Source organism: Chlamydotis macqueenii, chromosome 5 (genome assembly GCF_036417535.1).
Source record: "Chlamydotis macqueenii isolate bChlMac1 chromosome 5, bChlMac1.mat, whole genome shotgun sequence".
Classification (NCBI taxonomy): Eukaryota; Metazoa; Chordata; class Aves; order Otidiformes; family Otididae; genus Chlamydotis; species Chlamydotis macqueenii.
In genome coordinates, this window is record NC_141560.1 from 11,228,869 (window position 1) to 11,250,014 (window position 21,146).

Genomic DNA, 21,146 nt, shown 5'->3' on the forward strand with positions numbered 1-21,146 from the left:
GGGTCCACGCGAAACACGGAGCTGGGTACGGGGGACGCGGGAGGCACGGCGGGTCTCTGAGGGAGACCACCCCCACCGCGACGGCGAGGGGAGGACGCGGGTCCCGGTCACGTGCAGCACCGAAACACGCTCCCGCTTCCCCCACCCCCCTCCGTAACGCGGATCGTGCGCGCGCCTCCCGCCGCCCCGCCCCCGGCCCTTCCCGCCTCGGCCAATGAGGCGGCGGCGGCGGTTAACCCCTGGCTGCGCGGCGCGGCGCGGGCGGAGCGGAGCAGGAAGCGCCGAGGGAAGGCGGGGAGGGCTGGGAGGCCGCCGCCGCGGCGCTGAGTAGCAGCAGCAGCAGGAGGAGGAGGAAGGGGGTTGGGAGCCCGGCCACCGCCGCCTTCGCCTCTTCCTTCCGCCCGCTGCGGGGAGTGAGGCGCGCGGGAGGCACCTGTCACAGCCGCCAGGGCGAGCGCGGCGTCCTCCACGGTGAGAGGCGGCGGCAGGAGAGGCTCGGCTCGGCCTGGCCCGGCACGGCGGCAGCCTCGGCGGGGCTGGCTGAGGGACGGCTGCGGAGATGATGCCTGTGAGTAGGACGGGGTTGAGTTCGCGTCGTCGCCTTCCCGGCCTGGCGCCGCTCTACCGGGCGGTGGGGCGCCTTGCCTTTTCCTGCGGGGCCGGCGGCGGATGGAGGAGTGCGCGGCGCCGCCGTCATCCCCGCCTGTGCCCCGGCCAGCGGGACAGAGGGCGACGGTGCTGCCGAGACGCCGTCAGGCTCAGCGCCGGGGGTGGGGCCGCCGGTTACCGCCGTCCCTGGCTTCTGTGGTGGTGGTGGTGGGGGACGGGACGGACACGACCCGGGGCTGCCGCTCCCCTCCGCCGGCTGAGCCGCTCTCGGCGTTGCACCGGCCGTGACAGGACGAGGGCCGCGTCCCCCCGGTCTCTGCCCTCGCCCCTGCCTGACAGGGCTCCTTCCCCGCCCCCCGACGCTTTCGGCGGGGGGCAGCGGGGAGGGCGGGTTTCGCCGTTCGGGGATCGGCCGGCGGGAGGACCGGCTGCTGGCCGCCGAGGCCCTGTGTGACGCGTGGGTGGGTTTTCAGTGTTCGCGTGAGTGGGTGTGCGTGGGGGCTATGTTTGTTTGTTTTGGTTTGTTTTTTTTTTTTTTTTCTTTCCAAACACGGATCTCTCGCCGCCCGGGTGGGGGGAAGGGTTAACCAGTCCCGGGGCAGACGGCTCCGGCCCTTCGGGCGGTTGTCAGGCACGGGCAGGCGGCAGCTTCACACCGGCCTCGCCAGCTCTGAGGGAAAGGCGGTTCTGCCTCCTCGGTTTCTGCCACCTCTTCTGTGAAACCGACGCTTATTTATCGAAGATAAAACCTTTCATTTCCCCGCAAACAACCCTGATTGTCTTCTGTGACAGAATGTGTCTCCGTTTCCTTCCCGTCTCTTTCCTCCCCGCCCCCCCTTTCCCTGTGGGCTGATGCAGTGGTCAGAAGAGAGTTGGTCTCGATGACTGTTCGTTTTATGACAGGCTCCTCTGAGACTGAGTAATGAGCAATTACATTCTTTTTGTTGATTTCTTTCGAAGTCTGTTTGATCTCAAATGTGGGTTTATGAGATACTCCATATAAGGGGATATCTCCCCTGTTTTCTCTAATTCCAATAGAAATGAGCTTTTTATTTACAGTTCCTCCGCACTGTTTGCAACTGAAGCACTGCAGCAGAATGCTTTTCCGTAAGAATATTAAAGACGTCTTCTTTTACAAAATTTCATCGCTCTAAGTTTGTTTCATGACTGAGAGGAAGAAATAAATAGCTCAGACTGGATGTAAAATTTCAGATTGAAGAGTACAAGTAATATTTAAAAAACAAGTATTATGACAGGCTTTTTAACATTATGTCCTTTTTAACTTCCAACTGCTAGGTACCAAAATATTCTGCTATTACTGTATAAGAATTTCAGTGTATTGGGCACACTAGAAGCCAGCAACAAAGTTCATAGAGTTACAGGCTTGTTCCATAAACATATGGATGTTAGCTTGTAAAAACAAAACTAAGGCGACTGTCAGCTTTTTCAGCTTCCATCGCAACTTGGGTTATGCTTTACATTCATAAAATACTTATTGAAAACCTAGCATGCCAATGACAGGCCAAGTCAGAACAAATGTATTTGCTTCTCATTACTAACCCATGTGTGGGTTTCAGGCTAATGTCATAACTTCCGTAGTGCAGTGATTGACTTCTTATACCAAGTTTGGGGTTTGGTGGTTTGGGTTGTTTTTTTTTTTAACGTATTTGAGTGTTTCTGCCAGTGTCTTATGTTACCTTCATGGCTATTTAAATGTAGTGATTGTTTGTTCTTATTGGAAGGTGTTATAAGATTCGGGCTTTTTATTATGTTTTTGAAACATACTTCAAAGCCTTTTTTGTACTGACAGTTGAATTTTAATAAAAACAAATTACCTTGCTGCAATGTAGTAATGTTACAGATCAGAGCTTACTGAGTCTGAATCCTAAAATAATAAATATTTTACTTTTCTGAATAGATTTTAGACGCCATGATGGACAGTCTATTGTAAGGTAGTGAGGAATATGTGTATTTAAGTAGACACTGTGACAGGACCTTTAGTCTTGCAGTTTCTCATCCCAGCTCTTACATTTCTGGACTTCAAGGATGAAAAAACCAACCTCATTTACTGGAGTAATCAACATATAATATCAAAGTAATGTGAACATATGGCTGTAGAACTGGACCAAATGGTTTTGTTTCTTTGGTTTTTTTCACTTGAGATTTTGTATTCTCTGAAGGAAAAGCTAGTGTTCTAACTTGTTATATGATGGAATTCCTTGAATCCATATTTATAGAAGCTTTTTTTCTTCCTGATCTTGTTCTTTTTTTTTCTTTTTATCATTAACAAAAGTATATAACAGCAAGAGGAGAGACTTTAATACTTCTAGATGAACTGTTGTAAAAAGAGGGTATCACTACGGTTTTGTGTCAACAAATTAAAATGAAATATTATCAAACTTTTCTAGTTTCTTATGACTTGCATTTATTAGATTTGAAATAATTGATTGAGGCCATTTTTGGATTGGCATTTTTTTTTACGTTCTGTACAACCATTTTTAAGAATGAAGTCATATCTGAAGCATAGAAAATGGAATGATCTGTTTTCCTCTTTTCCTGTGTTTTGCCGATGGTGTGTTTTGGTTTTTTCCCACATGGGGAACAGGATTGCTTCTGAGAGGTTTTTATCAGTTATGATTGCTTTTGTGACCAGGATACCTCCTTCTCTGTTCTTTAGCATCCCTTCCATATAAGTTCATATTGCTTATTCTACTTTGTTTTTAAAAAAAAATATGAAAATAACTATATTCTTGGTCCTGAACGCAGTTGAGCTTTGAGAGGTAATAATGTTGTGGACTGTACTTTTCTCACCTGTTGTTTTTTGCTTTGCTGATAAGGCACATCCATCATAAACTCTTTATTGCCTTCAGGACATAAGGGCTATGTGTATGATGTGCTTATGATGCTGCACTGGCTATCACCTCTACCTAGGAACTTAGAATTTCTATAAGTATGCCTTGGCTATAATGATGTTTTCTTCACTTAAAAAAAAAAAAAGTTAGTATTTATTGCATTCTTAGAATAAAGTGTGCAAACACGGAAGTGTGCCATATCCTTTCAAACACGAAAGCTTTTGGGTTAAAACAGCCACAGTTGTATTTTGTTTGCAAAAATACTGTGGATGTAGCTCTTCTTTCAGCAACGTAATCTATAATGTGTCTGGAGGAGCCTAATTACCTTTTTTCCTTTTTTTTTTATTCTGCCTCAGTACATTTTGGTTTGGTTTTTTTTTTGGTGAAACTTTAGATTTTGTTTTTGGAAGAGTGGTGTAAATTTTTCCTTAAAGAATGCAATTAATGCTTTTTCTTCTTGGATGGTAGTTCCAAAATTGCCTCTGCTGACAAGTATTGGCTATTTTTCCTTGGACACTAGGGTACAGACAAGAAAAAGCCACTTAGGAGGAGCACTGTTTTCCTACTTAAGAAGAGATACAGTGGAAGAAAGAACTGCTATAGTTGAGAATTATATAACACTTCCTATTTCTTACCTAAATTCTGAGTATCATTATTTTGCAGCATATGTAATGTAAACATATCGTGCCAAAGGCATAGAACGATATAGAGTCTGTGCACCATCACTAAAGTGATAGGAGAGGCGATGTGGGATGCTGTGTAAAAAATTGTGAGGGACTGAATCTTTTAGGAGGAATAGCTAGTATTGCACGGTCCTCTAGCACCAGTTGGCGCAGAGCTTTTCTGGTTTTGCCTTTAATTGGGAGAAATGAGTATTGGTGAGGTTGCTACTGGCATTCACCTTTTTGAACGCATCTAGGAGGAGCCTTGTGGGACTTTGTGCGAGGCTTAGAGTCAAAGACTTGTTGGACGCGTCTGTTTTTATATGTAAGATCAGGCGGTTGTGTTTGTTGTTTTAATAGACGTGAGAGTGAAAAGTTTGAGGAGAGTTTAGCAATTTCTTTTTTTAATCTAGTTTATTTTGTGTGACACTGTGACTCTTCTCCAAAGATGACCATGACTGGTGCATATTTTATGTTAGACAATATAGAAGTGGATCTCAAGTGTTACAGTGTGCATTAATATCTTCTTAATTGCTACATATATTTGTGACCTATGAGATGGATAACATGACTGATAAAACACAAACCAAAGATGGATATCTGCAGTAGTTAGTTTTGAATTAAGCTATCTTCCAGGCAAATTAAGAAAAAGGGTTGGTTTTTTTATTGTTGTTTTTATTTGTCTTGTTTTGTTTTGTTTTTCAAACGAGCACACAGTTTTAATGTATACAGTCTAAAACCTGTCCCAAGAAGTCCAAAGTGGCCATTGCTTATTCCTAATTTTAAACCAAAATATTTTCAAATCAGTGGACACAGTTCTCTTCCCTTAGGAAGGTCACTACTAATATAATTCTATGTTGTAAAAGTCTAAAGGAAGATTTGTCAGTTTAATACACTAAAATTCCTAAAATTAGGAATTTTCAGTGATGTCGAGATAACTATACAGCTCTGAATTAATTGCAATATATTTTATCAGCAATACTGATATCATCCTTGTTTGCTGAATAAATCTGAACCTACTGTAGAGAATAATTTGCAAGTTTATCAGCCATTATTAATGAAGTTATTTATTGCAGCAAAGCTTAAAGGCCATTTTGTGGGTTTTTTTTAATCGTGTCACTGGATTTTTTAGCGTGATAGAATATGGCCTATTCTGTGGTAAAAATAAGTTCATCCGCTTCACCATCTCAACAAAAAGTATTATTCATAGGCTACTCTGTTAATAGAATATTTAAATATATTTAATAGAGACTTGTGAATTCTAATGAAATATAGGAGAAAATGTTGAGGGAAAGGATACTCTCTGTTAATTTCTCTTCATAGATTAACACGCATGAGATTGTTGCCCACTGCAGACTTTAGATGGAATAGGTAGTTATCTGACAACAAAATTCCATCCCACCAGATCATGTTATGTTAATCTAACAAATTGATGTGTAATACAGGCCCTCTTACTATATTGTAAAAAAACATTATAGCTTATTGTTTTGTTTGTATTAAGATCGTGTAGGTGTCCATACATAGAATAAAGACACTGCCTTTTTTGAAGAACTTGCAGTCTAATGCTTGGTATTAAAATCAAAGCTCACATTTATTATCTTTTTAAACATTAAGGGGTTTTTAGATTTTTTTTTTTTTTTTTTTTTTGTCCTTAAAGGCTGTAGGCAGCTTCAGAAATAAAAAATAATTGTTGAGAATGGAGGTTTGAAGAAGCAAACAAATTATTGCCTAATTGTGGGGGGAGAAGGTGTCTTGCTCCCTCTCCATCATGACTCATGGTTGGAATTTACAAGTCTTACATGCTTGTCTAAATTAAAAGCTTAGTATTACCATATATTAATTAGTAGCAGAGGATAGCTCAAAATACTTCAACTGTGACTGAATATGCTCACCTGGGATGTAGGAGATTCATTCTTGGGCTTGTGTCAGACCCCAGCAAAGTGAGATTTCCTTTTTTTTTTTTTTTTTTTTTTTTTTTTTTTTTTTTCCTTAAATGGGAAAATGATCTCATTACGTGATTTCAAATATATTTAAAATCTTTCTTCAATTCTTTTATGAACAACTTTTCCATCAGTCATCCATCCTATATGTCACTGATTCATAAATTACAAGATTTAATGTAGATAAATATTATAAAGTATTAATTTTAACACTTCAGGTTGGTACATTTTTCTGGTAGTCTGGAAATCTGTCATTAGAATCAATTAAACTTGGAAGCATGTAATAGTCTCTAATGTGTTAGGCTGTATCCATGGAATACTCAATATTTTGAGCTTCAGAAAGCAGGTTTTTTTATGACCGACAATAATATAATTATCTTGTGCAATAACAGATACCATCCTTCAGAAGTAGGTTAGGGTGTCAGAAGCAACAATGCTACTAGGAGGACAAAACATAAATTCTGCAATATCTAAAAGCACAAGCAAGGATATGAATTGCTCAGTCGAGGACAAGAATTGTTTTGAACATAAATTTTCAGTCTCTTTACCTAGATTTTAGGTCACTATTAATTTTCTTAAATCTTGCTTAGAAGCAAGTACGTGTAATCTTGCCTGTATAGGAGAGTGCAGGGTTATCACTGTGGTGCAGTGGAATGCTGGAGCGACTGTATTCCTTTCGGGGCTGAGGTTTCCCGATAGGGATGAGCTAGGTTGGCCGTTTCCTGGGGGGAAGAGGCTGTTTCCTCTTCCTTGCTGCTCGTTCCCACCGTTTGCTTTGAATGGACTGCACTGCTTGGCTCTGTAAACTGATCCAGGTCACTAAAAATGTAGGAAATAGTTGTATTCAAAGAATACTGAAGATATACATGTACGTGTGCATATATATATATATATATATAGCCAGGCTAGTGCATTAAATCAGCTTAGATTTGTGACTGTTATATTGGCCGTGTTGGTACGGGAGGGAGCAGATCGCTTGGCTGAGATTGGTCATGTAGAAGGGGACAGAGAAGTGAAATATCTTCCTTTCCGTATTTTTGTTTATTCAGTTTAGTTTATTGTGGAGCTGTACCCCAGGTGACGTATTTTGAATTTTTTTCTCTAGGTGTTAACTACTCTAGGTGAGCAGAACTGTGAAGTGAAACTAAAGATCTCTTCAGTTTCCTAACATTGTTGCTTCAGAAGTGAATTATGATTTCACCATTTTTCGTATATTTATTGGGTATCCAGTAATACTTTATTTTTTCCCTGAAACAAGAACAAGTAACGGGTATTGTTTTTTTAATAAAATGTGTGGTCTTTGAGAGAAACTAAATGTAAAGTTGGGACCCAAAAAAGAAAAACAATAAAAGTTAGGTGGCGGTCACTACTCAGCTGTCATTTTTCCCCTCACTTTGCAGTACTGCATTCCTTTTGGTTTCTGCCCATTATTTGCTTATTCTCGAAGATTCATAGTGTAATTGAGTGTAGTTTTTCAGTAGTGGAAGTGCGATCAAGATTTTTTTCTTTTCTTTTTTTTTTTTTTTTTTAGTTTCCAATTAATTGCTTTGCTTAGCTGCAGAATTCTGTTTACGTGTGAGGAGACTGTAGCTGTAAAACTAATATTTTATTTAAGGAATGTCAACTTCAGCAGGAAGCAATCAAATCTAAACTTGCATATATCGCAGATGATCTGTTTCACCTATGGATCTGCTTTAAGTTTGGCAAAAGGATTTCAGCTTTCACATGACTAAACTATTGTTTATAAATTGAGGATGTGGAAAACTGAGGCTTCAGCTTTGTGTAGGTGAAATTGATGTAACTGCAGGGACTGCTGTAGTCCTGCCTCCCTGCTGCCCCCTCTCTTGTCTTGGCTCTGCTGTTATGACTCTGTGCTGAGCTGTTTCAGTGTGTGAACTCAGCAGGAAGTTGTTTGCTTTTGGTTTTGGTTTTTTTTTCCCCCCTAGATACTTTTCTGCCAGCTGAGCACACTGAAACCAGCTCGATGCAGGGTCGGGTAAACACTGAAACCGGCACAAGAAAGGGCAAAAGTGCGTAGATCGCAGGACGGATGCAGTCAATTTAGGTTGTTCAGATTTTTCAGCCTAAAACAACTCCCTGGTACTGAATGGGTATGGTGAGTTATATCTAGATGATTTTGGCATGTAATCCATGGCCCAAGTGGCAAAGAGGAGTAATTTTCCTGCTTTCTGAAATCAAACAAGGAAACTGCAGTGCCCAAGGTCTCTGCCAGGCTGATCTAGGAGATTTTCCCAAATCACGTGGGTTGGCCCCATGCACACAAGCACAGTGCATTGACTAGCATCCGAGTTAATTCAGTGTTCTGCTCTCCTGGAAACCAATTTTTGACACTTAGAGACTAGCAAACCTCACTCTCCTGACAACCAGAATGTATCTGTCGAGACCTACTAAGGTGCATAGCTGAGAATTGTTGAGAGTTACAGTATTAGATTAAAAAAGCCGTAGATAGGGCTGCATTATTAATATGTGGAGAAAAGTATTGCCTGCATGGTGCTTTGATCTTTAAATGAAAAGAAATAGAGCACTTTGAGACTAGCAAAGCCATTAAGTACAGGCTTACCTGCATATAAATATTTTCTTTTTAGTTTCTCAAAGAAGCTGGATTAAGTCTTAGTTTACAAAACAGGTACAGTTTAGGTTGAGGAGACATACTTTGCATGTTTGCATGAGAAAATCCTTTTCTAATTCTGTTTCCTAATGCGATTTGTCTAATTTATGTTTCAAGACAATGCTGCACCTGTTGGCATTCCTAGTCCTGTTCTGAAGGTGGTACTTTCAACATATTTATCATACGTTCAGCTTGTTTTTTCTACCTTCTCCTCTCTTCATGCTTACTACTTAAAACAAAACAAAACAAAATTGGCTTCAGAAAGTGTATGTAGCTATCTTGTAAAATCTTAACCAGTGTGTTGGTCAAAACCTGACCTGAGTCTATCCCATCTAGCCAAAGATAGGAGGTTTCAAATTACTTAAATTCAAAATATTGTCAAAATATACTTTTAATAAATGTTACTAATATGTCAATCAATTCCTTGGGAAAGGTATCTAAGGAGAGGATATTTGTACATTGTTATTGTGTAATTGATGCCTGTAAAATGGTTGGCAGGCTGTTAGCATTTTGTAGAGAGAAGAATGTGATACCCAGAGCATATAGCGTGTTATGATGTGGGTAGCTTAGGAATCTAGTATCTCTAATAAGTTTAAACAGTTCAACTAGTGATTACTTGCCTGAAACTGTAAGTTACCCGCTGACAGCTTAGCTAACTCATTATTTGGGCATCTGAGAAAATACTGTCATCTATGAACTGACAGCCATTTCTTACAAATTCCATAACACAATTCTTATAGTACACGGATCTGTTAGATACTTAGCTTAGGTCAAATATACACTTAAAAATAGTCAAACAGGGTTCTTAATGCTAAAGATGCTATTCAGATACATCAACAGAGAAGTGGTTAGATTTTTCCTGCTGTGTATTTAAAAAACGTAAATTCTTGGAATTGAAATTTTGGATGATTCTGCAGGCTAATGAATGGGTTAATTACTGTTCAGGCTCCAAACAGTTGGACTGTATGTACACTTTGGGAGATTACTGAATTCTTGAAACAATGTCTTATGAAAATAAACTGTGAAACTCATCTCTGTGTGCAGCTTCATCTCTGCATGCACCTCTGAATGTCTCAGCATGCCTGATGCTTAATTTCCTTACATACTGCTTTATTTTGTCCCAAGTTATTTAAATTCAAAAAAACTTTAGCTGCAAGTCTGAATCATGTACTCTTGATAATGGAAAAAAGATCTGTAATGGTTGACCTCCTTTACACTTCTAAATCATGTCAAGATCAATTGAATTATTTTAAAACCATATCGCATGGACTGGTGTCTGTTCTAGCCCATGCCACTTGGAAATCTTTTCAGTCCTTTTTCTGACTAGCTGCCTGGTGTACTAACAGTGCAGTGTATTTACTATTTTATTGTAATTTATCACAACTTCAGCAAAAGCTAGTTTGATATAGGAATATGTTATAAAAATCCAAGTTTTACATAGAAACAAATAAATTTCAAGTCTGTTGCTTGCAATGTCCCTCCCTCCCCTTGACAAATTCCTGACTGCAGCACTTTAATTTTACTTTTTTTTTTTTTATATCCCCCGCCCCCCCCCCCCCCCAATGGAGAGCAGTAGTATTTGGTTTTGTAACACTGTTAGGAGGTAAAGTGGTGAAGGAGGCTTAAATCACTTTAAACTCTGAATTACAAACTGCTCTGTTTACCCCAGTGTGATTTTTGGAGTCCAACTCAAGTACTTACATTGGAATAATTCGATTTTGTATCAACTACAGTTGCTTATTAGCTAAACATAAAGAACTTTTAAATTTGATTCACATTTACCAATCTTTAGACTACTTTGATGTCTTTTTTTACTGGTGGATTGTTTTGGATTTACAGTGCAAACTTATAGTCTGAAAAAACTTTAAAGAACATGACACACTAAATCAGAGGATTTACTGTACAATGTTTCTGTTAAGGTATTTTTGTGTTTCTGGGTGTTTTATAACATTTAAGCTAACAAATCTTTGTGATTTGAGTCTTCAGCACGTTACTGGATTGCCCTGATTTACTGCTGCTCCCTTTCCCCCAGTCACCTGAACCTACTGCTCAGTTCGCTCTCTGAGTTCTGAAGAACTGAGATGCGTTGGCATGAAATTTCAAGTAAGCCTGATCTGGAGTGTGCATGTACTTCCCTAGTATCTTTTCAGAAGCAGGAAGAAGCTTTTGGTCAGCTTTATCTTATTATCTCACAAATTATATAGAAGTTTTTCAAGCAGTGAACCTTTTCTTCCAGTGCTCAGAGATGAGTGTTCTGATTGTGTCTGAATTTCTTTGTAAACCTTTTGGCTTCCTTTCCCAACCTGAAGTGGGGTCCAAAGTCATTCAGTGATCCTCCTTGTTCTGTTAAGTACTGCAGTTTTCTTAGGAGAAAGGATGTCTTCAAATATGTGAAAGAACGCAAATGTGTGAATGTTGTCATGTAGCCGTGTATCTTTTTATGTTAGTGTCTGCAGTGATACTGGAGTAAAAAGTCTGATATGCTGGGGGCTTAGGGTTGCTACTGTGTTTCTAGCATAATTTGGAGAGCAGTTGGTAAAATCTCTTCCATATGTCCCACCCCCATACCCTATCCCATCCCCCAGAAAAGAGCATGCTAAGCACGATTTTTGTTTTGAATGTATGTATTTGACATGTTTACGTCAAATTCTTTTTCACTTTTATTTTCTTACCCTTTGATTGGAAAAAGGAAACATGCTCACCAAATCACACTCTGCATAGGTTACTGAGCATACAGTTATTACAGTGTAATAGAATAGCACTTTTTTTACCTCAGTAAAATAGATTTAAGAAATACATAAACTTAGTTGTCAACTTACCTAAGTGGAAGTGGTAAGTAAACCTAGCTACCTGTGTCATTAAGTATTATTACAGTCAACCAAATAACTGATCAGATACTCAGTATGGAGACAATGCTTCTACAGACTATGTGAGAGAAAGTAAGGGGCTACACTGTGCTTGTATTGGTTTTTATTATTTATCTGATTTAGCAAACTACGCACTGGTGTTCTCAGTTACTTCAGAAGGGAGGATGACAGGATAAAAGGGAAGTTCAGTGACACGTGTTTATTTTAGTTCATATTCTTTTGAAAGAACCCACTTATCCAACAGGGGTGGCAGGCTTTGGAGTTGGACTGTCCCGTACACCTCTAGCCTGCGTGTGTATGTCATGCTTTTCCTATTGCAGGTAAGGCTTTTATAAGTTTGTGGGGGTTGTTTAGAGGAATTCAGCCAGTAGCCGTAGTTGGAAGAGTGGCACATTATGTGTTAATGTAGGCCCAGCTTTTCCTCTCAAATATTTATTCATGTGATACAGTTTGTTTTTCTGGCAGATAAAGATACAATCTGGTTTTGGAGAACGACCAGATTAGATTTTTCCATCCTTCTGAAAGCAAAACAACCCTTCCCTTTTAAGAAATATCCTCCAGTTTCTCATCTATTTAAAATGTTCTCAGTTGCTAACAGGCTAATTTTTTTTAAGTTGCAGCATTTTATAAGTTTGAAATTATTTTACCAGTAACATTTTCCATAAACCTCTCAACGTGATACATGTTCGCTAAGGAGGAAAGAAGACTGCATGGGATCAGAATGTTTTTGTTACTGACAAAAAGCATTAAGGGAGGACAGTACTATTTCTGAATGTTGAAGCAGGCTAAATACGGTATCTTACTTTTTCTTCTCTGCTGCTGTTTGTAGAGAAGGGTGATGTAACAGTTCTGTGGATCACAAATAAAGCTGAGAACCCCTTACTTTTCCCTTCCTGTAGTTAATGTGTATGGTGCTACACAGAAAATGTAGCTCATAGCTCTGTTTTAAGAGAGGTTGGTTGTTCAATTTCTGTCGATCTTTCATAATGTGGGTTGGATTTTTTTGTTTTCTTTTTGTTTTTTTTTTTCTTTTTTTTCTTTTTTTTACCCCCTTTGGTTTACTTGCTCACTCTTTCTTTCCATTTTCGATACTAAGGGAATGGATTGGGCTGAAGAATATGCTTTGCTCCTGCAACTGTAGAGTAAGAGCTGAGTGCACTGTTGGTGCCATCTCTATCAGTTCCCCACTCTGGATCCTGTATAGTGTTGACAGGAATGATGATAAGCATTTGCTGTCCCTTGACGTGAAGAGGCAATCAGAAACATAGTTTACCATTTTATATTTTCTGCTGCTTGAATTACGTCCAGCAAGAAGACAGAGTTTGCCAAGAATGGAGTAGTGCTTGAACTGTAGTATTTTTAGGCTTAAATACATGGTGGATTTGTTGTTGCTGTTTGGTTTGGTTTTAAGCTGGTTGGTCTTTTTAAAACATTTTCCTGATTTAAGAAAATGTGTAATGGAAATGTCTTTTGATAGTTGCTAGGATCATTTGCTCTTGGAACTTCTGCTCATATCGTTGCCCCCTTCACCAGGAAAATAACTTCTGTCTCTTGAGAGACAGCCAGAGCCTTATATGTAAATTTACTAAAGATGAATACTTACTGTTTGTCATTATTATAATAGCAAACAGAGATTACTATTGCACAACGAGAGGACAGCAGAACTCCCCTCCTGCAACCTTGCCTAATTAGGTGAAACTTGATCTAGCCTATCTTGTTCCTGTCACAACTGTGGCCTGTCTTGTTTCTTTAGAACATCTTATCACTGCTCGTCACTACTGCTTGAATTCATATGCCAGTAGACCAAAAATACCCCATTTAAGTAGTTTTTCACTGGAGTTGTTGCACAGAAACTGTTCTTAGGTTTTAGCTCTACACAATATTTTTGTATTCACTGCTATTTACAACTGTCCACATGAAGAATATTTTAAGGATGGTTCTTCAGAATATTATAAAAACATCAAAAGAGAAATCTTGGCTACCAGAAAAGACTGGACTGAAGTCTAAACACTGGACAAAGGACAGAATTACAAAAAAGAAGGTGGGGTTACTTTGCTTTTTGTTTATTTGCTGTAAAATTAAGCATTTTGAGATTTCTTTTTGTAAAATCGAATCGTGTAGCCTTATAAATGGTTTAGTGTGTGTGTATATGTGGGATTTTTACTTGAAAATCAGAGATTATTGCCTTATGTGGGTTTCTTCTGTATGTGAAATATCTGAAACTTTTAATTTTACCTTGTATAAGTTGTTTGGTTTTTAAATTATTATTATTTATTGGTTTTGAGTCAGCCGAGGTGGAGATCTGAGATTAAAACAGAACAGCTTTTAATTTTTAAACCTGCCATTTAAAACCTAAAGAAATGCACTGAAAAGAGTTATTTTCTGTTATGTGCAATTTCCACTCTAATGGAATGAAAACTCTGTAGACTGCCTGTTGAACCCCAAAGGATGTATTCACTTCTCACTTTTTATATTTTTGCCAAGCCAGATAACATTACGTCTAAGTTTGAATGGTTAGTATTCCCTGAAAGCAAAACACAAAACAATCACTATTTTGTTAATACTTTCCGCTCAGTGGGAGAAAGCTGTGGCAGTCCCTTCTTGTTTAGCTCTATTGAAAATAAAAGGAAAAAGTAGCACTGATTCCAGTTGCAACATTACATATGGGTGTGTGTCTGTAGATTTCCTTGTTTATAAAATGAAAAAGTGGTGTTCTGTGCTGCAGATCACCTTTATTAATTGACAAAAAGCACAATGTCTTTAGTCAAAATACTATGTTAGTTTGTTGGTTTTGTTTTGTGGTTTTCCCTTTTTTTTTTTGTTTGCGTTATTTAGTTCTGTTGAAAAGTTGTAAATGAAAATACAGGAATATGTCTTTTTATCCTATACTTTTTTGATGAGATTATTGTTCAATGCAGTAGGTAGGTCAGTCTTTTCTGGAATTCAGTGGATTTTGGATGACTTTGCTGTAACTGTTGACAAGGTCGAACACAAGACTGTAGAAACATCAGCACCTCCCTTTCCTTAGCCTTGGCCAAAATATTTTTAATAATTTGAGAACACTCAGTTCTGTGATACAAATTCTATGGGACACTTTTGTTGCATGCAGATTTTGAAGATGAAGTTGTTGTTCAGGAAAATTAACCCAAAACCTCATGCTTCACCCGCCTCTTCAGCTTCGCCTTGTGTTGTCAGAATGAGCTTTCTTTCAAAGTAAATTACCATACTGCTAATCCTAATATGCAGAAACCTTGAATAGGACTTCTCCCGATATCCTCCACCCAATAAAAGTAAAATACCTTTTTATCTGTCTTCTGGCTCAAGTCTTTGAGGGGGTCTCCTGTTTTGTAGGGTTTGGTGTTTTAGAGGTTTTTTTTGTGTATGTGATGTGTGATTTTTTTGTTTGTTTGGGTTTGTGTGTCTGACTTTTTTCTTTTTAAAAAAACCCCAAACTTTCCTTGTTGTGGATATGACTTTTTTTTTTTTTTTTTTTTTTTTTCTTTTCCTTTCCTGACTGGAGAGCTGAGATTCTTATGTAATAAAATGATCTCTGAAGCTGAGTCATCTTGGATTAATTTACTTTTTTTTTAATTTATTGCCAGTTCACCTGAGTTAACCGCAAATTTTACAGTACTACAGTGGTGGTGTTCTTCAGCAACACATCTTCGGTAATGATTCAGAAAGGAAAGTATTTACTAGTGTTTTTTAGCATATTATTCATGTCTCATCAGCTGATGAAATGAAACGGGCAGTTAATGTTTTAGGACTGTTGTTTCAAGCTTGTCATGCATTTGATGTGCAGCATGCTGGTTACCTTGACAGATAGGAAACATTTAGACCTCTGCACTAAGTTGTGTTTGTGATCTTGTACAATGAGATGCAGTCGTAGTGCCACAGTGGGTCCTACCTCCTTTTCCATGGGTGCTGTGGGGACCTGACCCTATACTGGGAGTTCCCCCCCTTAACGCTATGAACCATTTGGTTTTGGGGAGCCCTGAGCTGGAGATGTGAAGATTAGTAGAAATGTGGACATTGTGTTTATGGAGCTGTCAGAGTTTATGGACAAATGGACTTCAGGAAAGATGGCTCCCCCAGTGTAGCTATTGTTTTGATCTGGAGTCTCACTGTCCCTTGACCTTCTGACTTTTCCTGTATATTACGACTGTTCCGTGCGTTTGCAAATGCCGTATCTGCTGCGGTTTTCTGAAGAGTTTTGCAAGAATCCATTGTTTAAAGAACTCTCATATTAATATAGGCCTAAACAACTACTAAAATGTTCAGTTATAGCAGGAGTATTTGCTGGCTTCTTAAATAGATTAGAAATTTCTTTTTTTTTTTTTTTAATTTAATAATCAGCACAAAATTGATGTGCCTGCTGGTTTTTATTGTGTTTTGTTTTGGTTTTTTTTTTTCAAGGTAAAAATTGAAATTAGACAGGCAGTACTAGATAAGGTTCGTCATCCTAAGATTCACAGACAAAAAATATTTTAAAAGATAAAAAGTATCCTTGATGAAGCCAGCAAGTGTCAGAAAAACTACTGGACTTCTTCAGAGCTGCTTGACTTGAAGATCAGTCTTCTGTTCTTGGTTAATAGATGGCAGAGACTCATTTGCAATAATCCTATAACAAAACAGAGAATACTAATTTGCAAGGTGAGAATACTTACTTTTCTGTATTGTGTTGTCATGAACTTTGTAAGGGATTTGGGAAACCTAGCATCAACTGATTAGAGCAGAGAGTATTTCAAGAAGAGTCTCCAACTTCCACCTTTTAATAATAGCTGCATATATCATGAAAGATAGCATATGCCCTGCAGTCTTTTAAACAGTGGACAAAACAAATTTTCAAAGTCTTGTTCTGGGAAGAATAAAAATCTCCATTTGTAATTTATTTTGCCTAATGGAGAAATGTGCTCAGCAAGAACTTGTCAGTGTACCTAGAATTATCCCCACGTTCTAAAGTCTCTTACATGGTAACTAGTGTCTTGACAGTCCTTTGGTAGAGTTATTTGCGTCAAGGAGCAATAACAAGATCTCTTGCTGTTTCTCCAGATGTAGCAATTTAGGAATCAAGCCAACAGATAATACGATGCAGGGATGTTGAACTCATTCTGTAGCAAGTGCCAAATTACATTTTCCTGAAAACATCACAAGAGGCATGTTTTATAGATTTCTCTAACTTCAGGCTGTGTTCCTTTAGCTAATGACGTTAAATATTGCATTTGGACAGATTTCCTTTTAAATTAATAGTTTTATTTTTAATGCAAACTCTTTTATTCTTTAACCTGTCCCTTTGCCACTATACCCATTTTCCCTTCTGTAGCCACATATTTACTGCCCATCTTTTAAATTAATTTATCCACATCTCAGCTCCTGCTTGCTTTTATCAGAACCATCTGAATCTAAAAGAAGGCATTCCAGTATTGTGACAAACAACAAACAGCCTCTATAAAGATTATGTCTGGAGAGCTGGCAGAGGTTTAGTACCATGGAGTGACTTCTAATATAACAGTACAGTCTAAAATCTGATATAGGATTATAATGTCTAAATGGTCGTGTCCCTCTTCTGTCTTAGGCAGATGCTAGAAACTCAGCATTTGTTAGGTCAGTTATTATTTTTATCCCTATTCATATCTTGCTCCTCACAGCCTGTAGAACACCCATTCGAGTCTGTAGGTTGCTTGTGTTGTTTACACAAGTGAACTTTTGGTTGCTATTGTTTTCATTAGGTATTGTTTTTCTCGAGCTCTGGAAGTCTTTCAGTTAACTACTACAATACCTTTCATTTAATAATCTCTGGATCTAGCTTGCTTAGTTGAATGGGTTTAAGTATGTGATGATAGTTGCTGTTTCCTTCCTCTAGCAAAAATGTTGGCTTATTTCTCTGCCCTGCAAAAAGCCTGCCATTGAAAGAGTAAGAGGCTTCAAATTCCAGGTCTACAATTGATGCTGTAGCTTTTTATCTTTCAGTAACAAAGAGCAAGAAAGTGTCATATTTATCCCTACAGCAAATAAATATCAAGTAGGTGTAAGTTTTTGAAATAGTCTGAATCCTGTTGAACACTTGCTGTCACATATGAAAGCTCACTTATGGAAGAGGGCAAAGGCTACAGTCCTGAAAGTCCTGAGAGGAAATGTTTGTATCTTTCTGTCAGGTATTTAAGCCATTGCAGAGATGTAGACCTTACAAAAATGTAGGACAATCTTGTTTAAGAATTTCTTTTAATGCTATGCTTCCACATTTATATAAGAGTTAAATACTTTATTTTTTTAAAGCTATTTTCGTGCTCTAGCAATAGAAATAATTTTATACTCCATCACTAAGTCTGTTGGTAGAACTATTGTCTGACAAGACTGGGTTTTTTTCTCCTGGTTGAGTTTTCTGTAGCCAGGTTGGCTTGTTCCGAGCAAGATGAAGGTGGATCTCAAGGTTGATAATTTTTTTTTTTTTTCAGTGCAAGTTAATGCAACTAGCATACAAGCTTATGCAAAAAAAATGCTGGAACAAAGCATGCTAGTGAATAACTTTTATTAGATGGACTTTAAATGATTCTTTTTCGTATAGAAAAGTGAAATTGTTTAATCTTATTACTGTTTTTCTGGGTTTTACACATAATAATCAACATCAGAGATTAGTTTGTTATTTGTTCTGAAATCTCAGCAGTATAAAGAAATACTCATGATGAGTCGAGAATATCTTAATTAGAACAGTTTTATGGTTATAATTTCATAGTCTGGTTTCTTTTAAAATGTAATTGCTTAAAGCTTCACCTAATTAAGTAAATCATCTTAAAAAGGGACAATGTTCATACTGCAGATGAAGTTGAAATTCTGCTTTAGTGCTTGAAACATGCAACTAGAATTTCTACAGCTGTAGCTGATGCAAGATTTATGTAGACGGCATGAATTCCAGGCAGGCAAACTTGCGTGAGATAATTTAGAACTTGTAACTCTTTTCTCTGACCATTCTACATGCAGAGTTGTGCTTATCAGTATGTCTCATCGCCAGAGGGATGGTTTTTTCCCTCTTCACATTTTGCTTGTATCCCATCCTCTAATTTTTTAGGAGCTACATATCTCAGTCTTAATCAAACTTTGTATTTGATTGATGGGGCTTTGACATTTCAGTAAGATATAGTTTTGGACATTTCAGGTACAACTCTGTTATAGTAGCACCTTAAATATAGCAAACTCCTTGGACTCCCAAGTCAGCAAAATCATGAATAAGTTATGAAAACTTCTTGGGAGATGTTGAGGTCTCTACTGTGCAAGAGAGATTTACTTTGAAGATGTCTTTTCTTTGCTGATTGTTCTCATCTTGCAGTTGTAGACACCACTAAGTGCTCTGGAATGGCAAAGCACAGTATCATAGGACATAAAATAGGTTATATGCAGGAAAAGTAATGATCATCTGATCTGTTTTTGCCAGGAACCCTAGTTTTGAGTGGAAACACGGGGGGTTTGTTAAAAACCAGTTATATATAAAGTAAAAAGCCAGCTGAGTTATTTCCCATCTTCATCTCCAGAACTCACTATTTCTCCTTTTCTAGTTGGAATATGACTGTTACTATTAGAAAATTATCTCAGACTTGTTTTAAATTCTAATATTTCAGCATGTCCTGAAATAGTATTTGATTGCTTTCTGGTAGCTCAGTTTTCTATGAGTAGGGTATCAGTAGATACATACTTAAATGGACTGTGTTATTTTATTTTATTTACAATATTTATTGTATCAGCTATCTAAGTTAGTAGATGAACTTGAGAATAAGGCAATGGAGGAGTGGATGTACAGTTTATTTCTTTTCAAGCACCAGTGTTTCAGGTCTTGGCAGCATAAGATAATAGTTGAGTAAGATGTATTTCTTGTCTCCATGAAAATTGTGGTTAAAGAGCATCTAATTGAATCAATACTTGTTCTTTTTAATTCAGGATATTAGCTGAAGATCAAAAAAAGTTTTGGTTTTTTTCAGTAAGATGTAGAAAAATGGCGAGGAAAATACTGAATTCAACAGTTGGAGCTTTAGCTTTCTAGGCTATTTTGTAACTAAGAAACAACAGCTACATTGGCTGCCGTCATCTGGTTTTGTGGTGGTATCTAGTTTTATTCCAGTTGTAAATGATTGCACTGTACTAGGGGAGTGCAACTGAAGTTTCGGAACTCAAGTAGAGACGTTGAAGTGATAGGTCAGTTTCCAAACTCTGAGAGCACGAGCTAGACCAGTTGATAGGAAAAAAACTATCTATGCTGTACATGTTGTACAGGAAAACTAGAGATAGATCTGAGATACAAGGCTGAGAATGTGATTGGTGTCGAAGATGCCTGTGTTACAGCTCGTAATGATAGGTACCTGTGTGTTATGATGAATATGAAATCTAGGGAGTCATTGGAGAAAAGTGGTTAAGCACTGTATTGCAGCCATATAGAACTTGAATTGATAGCTAGGCATTTACAACAGATGATTGAAGTTTGCCATCATTTCAGCTTCCTTAGCAAGAGATCAGGTCTAGAAAGATAAAACTGTTATCTTTATGGATGATGCTGATTGACATTTTTGTAGATTATGTTATCCAGCTGAAGAGAGAGATGAAATAATAAGCGAGGGTAAAGATCTTGTGGATTTATCCCTCTTTTCTACCTCTTTGAGAAACTGCAGGGATGATTAAGTGTGTCCTTTAAGTAACATGGCAAGTATGGTTGGAAGAGGAGATTTCGGCTGGGAATGGAGAGAGGGGAGACAACATACCAAGAGGAACACATATGATTGTTTGACAGGCATCTATTGGGCAGAGAAGATTTGGGTAGAGTACTGATTCTGAAGCTCTCCTAGGAGGAGATTATCTGTAAGATGAGAAATTAGTGAGATGACAGAGTAGTTTTGAAGGCAGGTTGCGATGTTTGATATAGCTTCTTTGAAGTGGAAAAGACCTGGACTGTGAAGAGAGGTGCTAGAGGCTGGAGGGAAGTTAAAAAGAAGAGGAAAAGAGATGAGAATTGGTGAAAGTTGGAACAAAGCCATTGGTTTGATACCAGGAGCAGTACGGGAGAGTAACAGGTAAGATCTGAGTCTGGATTGAGGAGGGAAGTGTAAGATTTGCAGCTTGGTATTCATTGTGGAAACAATACATTATTTAGAAGCAGTGAGGCGACTTGCTCATGAGTATTGGGTTGATCCTGTTGTGACATTGTGTCCATGTATTACAGGGTTTGAATGAGTGAACTAAGAGATTATCAAATAAATGCTGCAATGGTTATGATCTCATTTTAAAGAATATGGGTTTTAATATTAGTTCCTATTTAGGAGTCCATTAACACTGACTGGAAAAATCTAATTAATACTGCAATATGTTAATAACATTCAGTATTTTGAGTCTTCATGTGTATATTCCAGGACATGAGTTTCACAGCACAGTGTTTCAGTTCCTTTGGTGTTATTCAGATAGCCTGTTAAAAACAAATCCGTTCTTAACCAAGTTTCCTTGAGGAGTAGTGTGACAGTAGTTGGCTCTATAGCACCTTGCCTCCTCCTCAGTAAGATACCTTTCCCTGGGCTGTCTAGCAGGTGATATTGGGAGTGATGCCTAGCTTT

The 21,146-nt window shown here is 38.4% G+C and overlaps 1 protein-coding gene across 3 annotated transcripts in view; it reads left to right on the forward strand.

The window, feature by feature from the left end:
• Positions 1 to 321: 321 nt before the first annotated feature.
• PPP1R13B (protein phosphatase 1 regulatory subunit 13B) overlaps positions 322 to 21,146 on the forward strand; it is a 68,944-nt gene continuing 48,119 nt past the window's right edge. For 2 of the 3 annotated variants that reach the window (XM_086750220.1, XM_086750222.1), the window contains exon 1: positions 322 to 568. In XM_086750220.1, the coding sequence (XP_086606346.1) occupies positions 560 to 568 (9 nt within the window). In that variant the 5' untranslated portion in view covers positions 322 to 559. Of the gene's footprint in view, positions 569 to 1,037; positions 1,071 to 21,146 lie in introns of those variants that run through there. The other variant, XM_086750221.1, reaches the window with a different exon arrangement.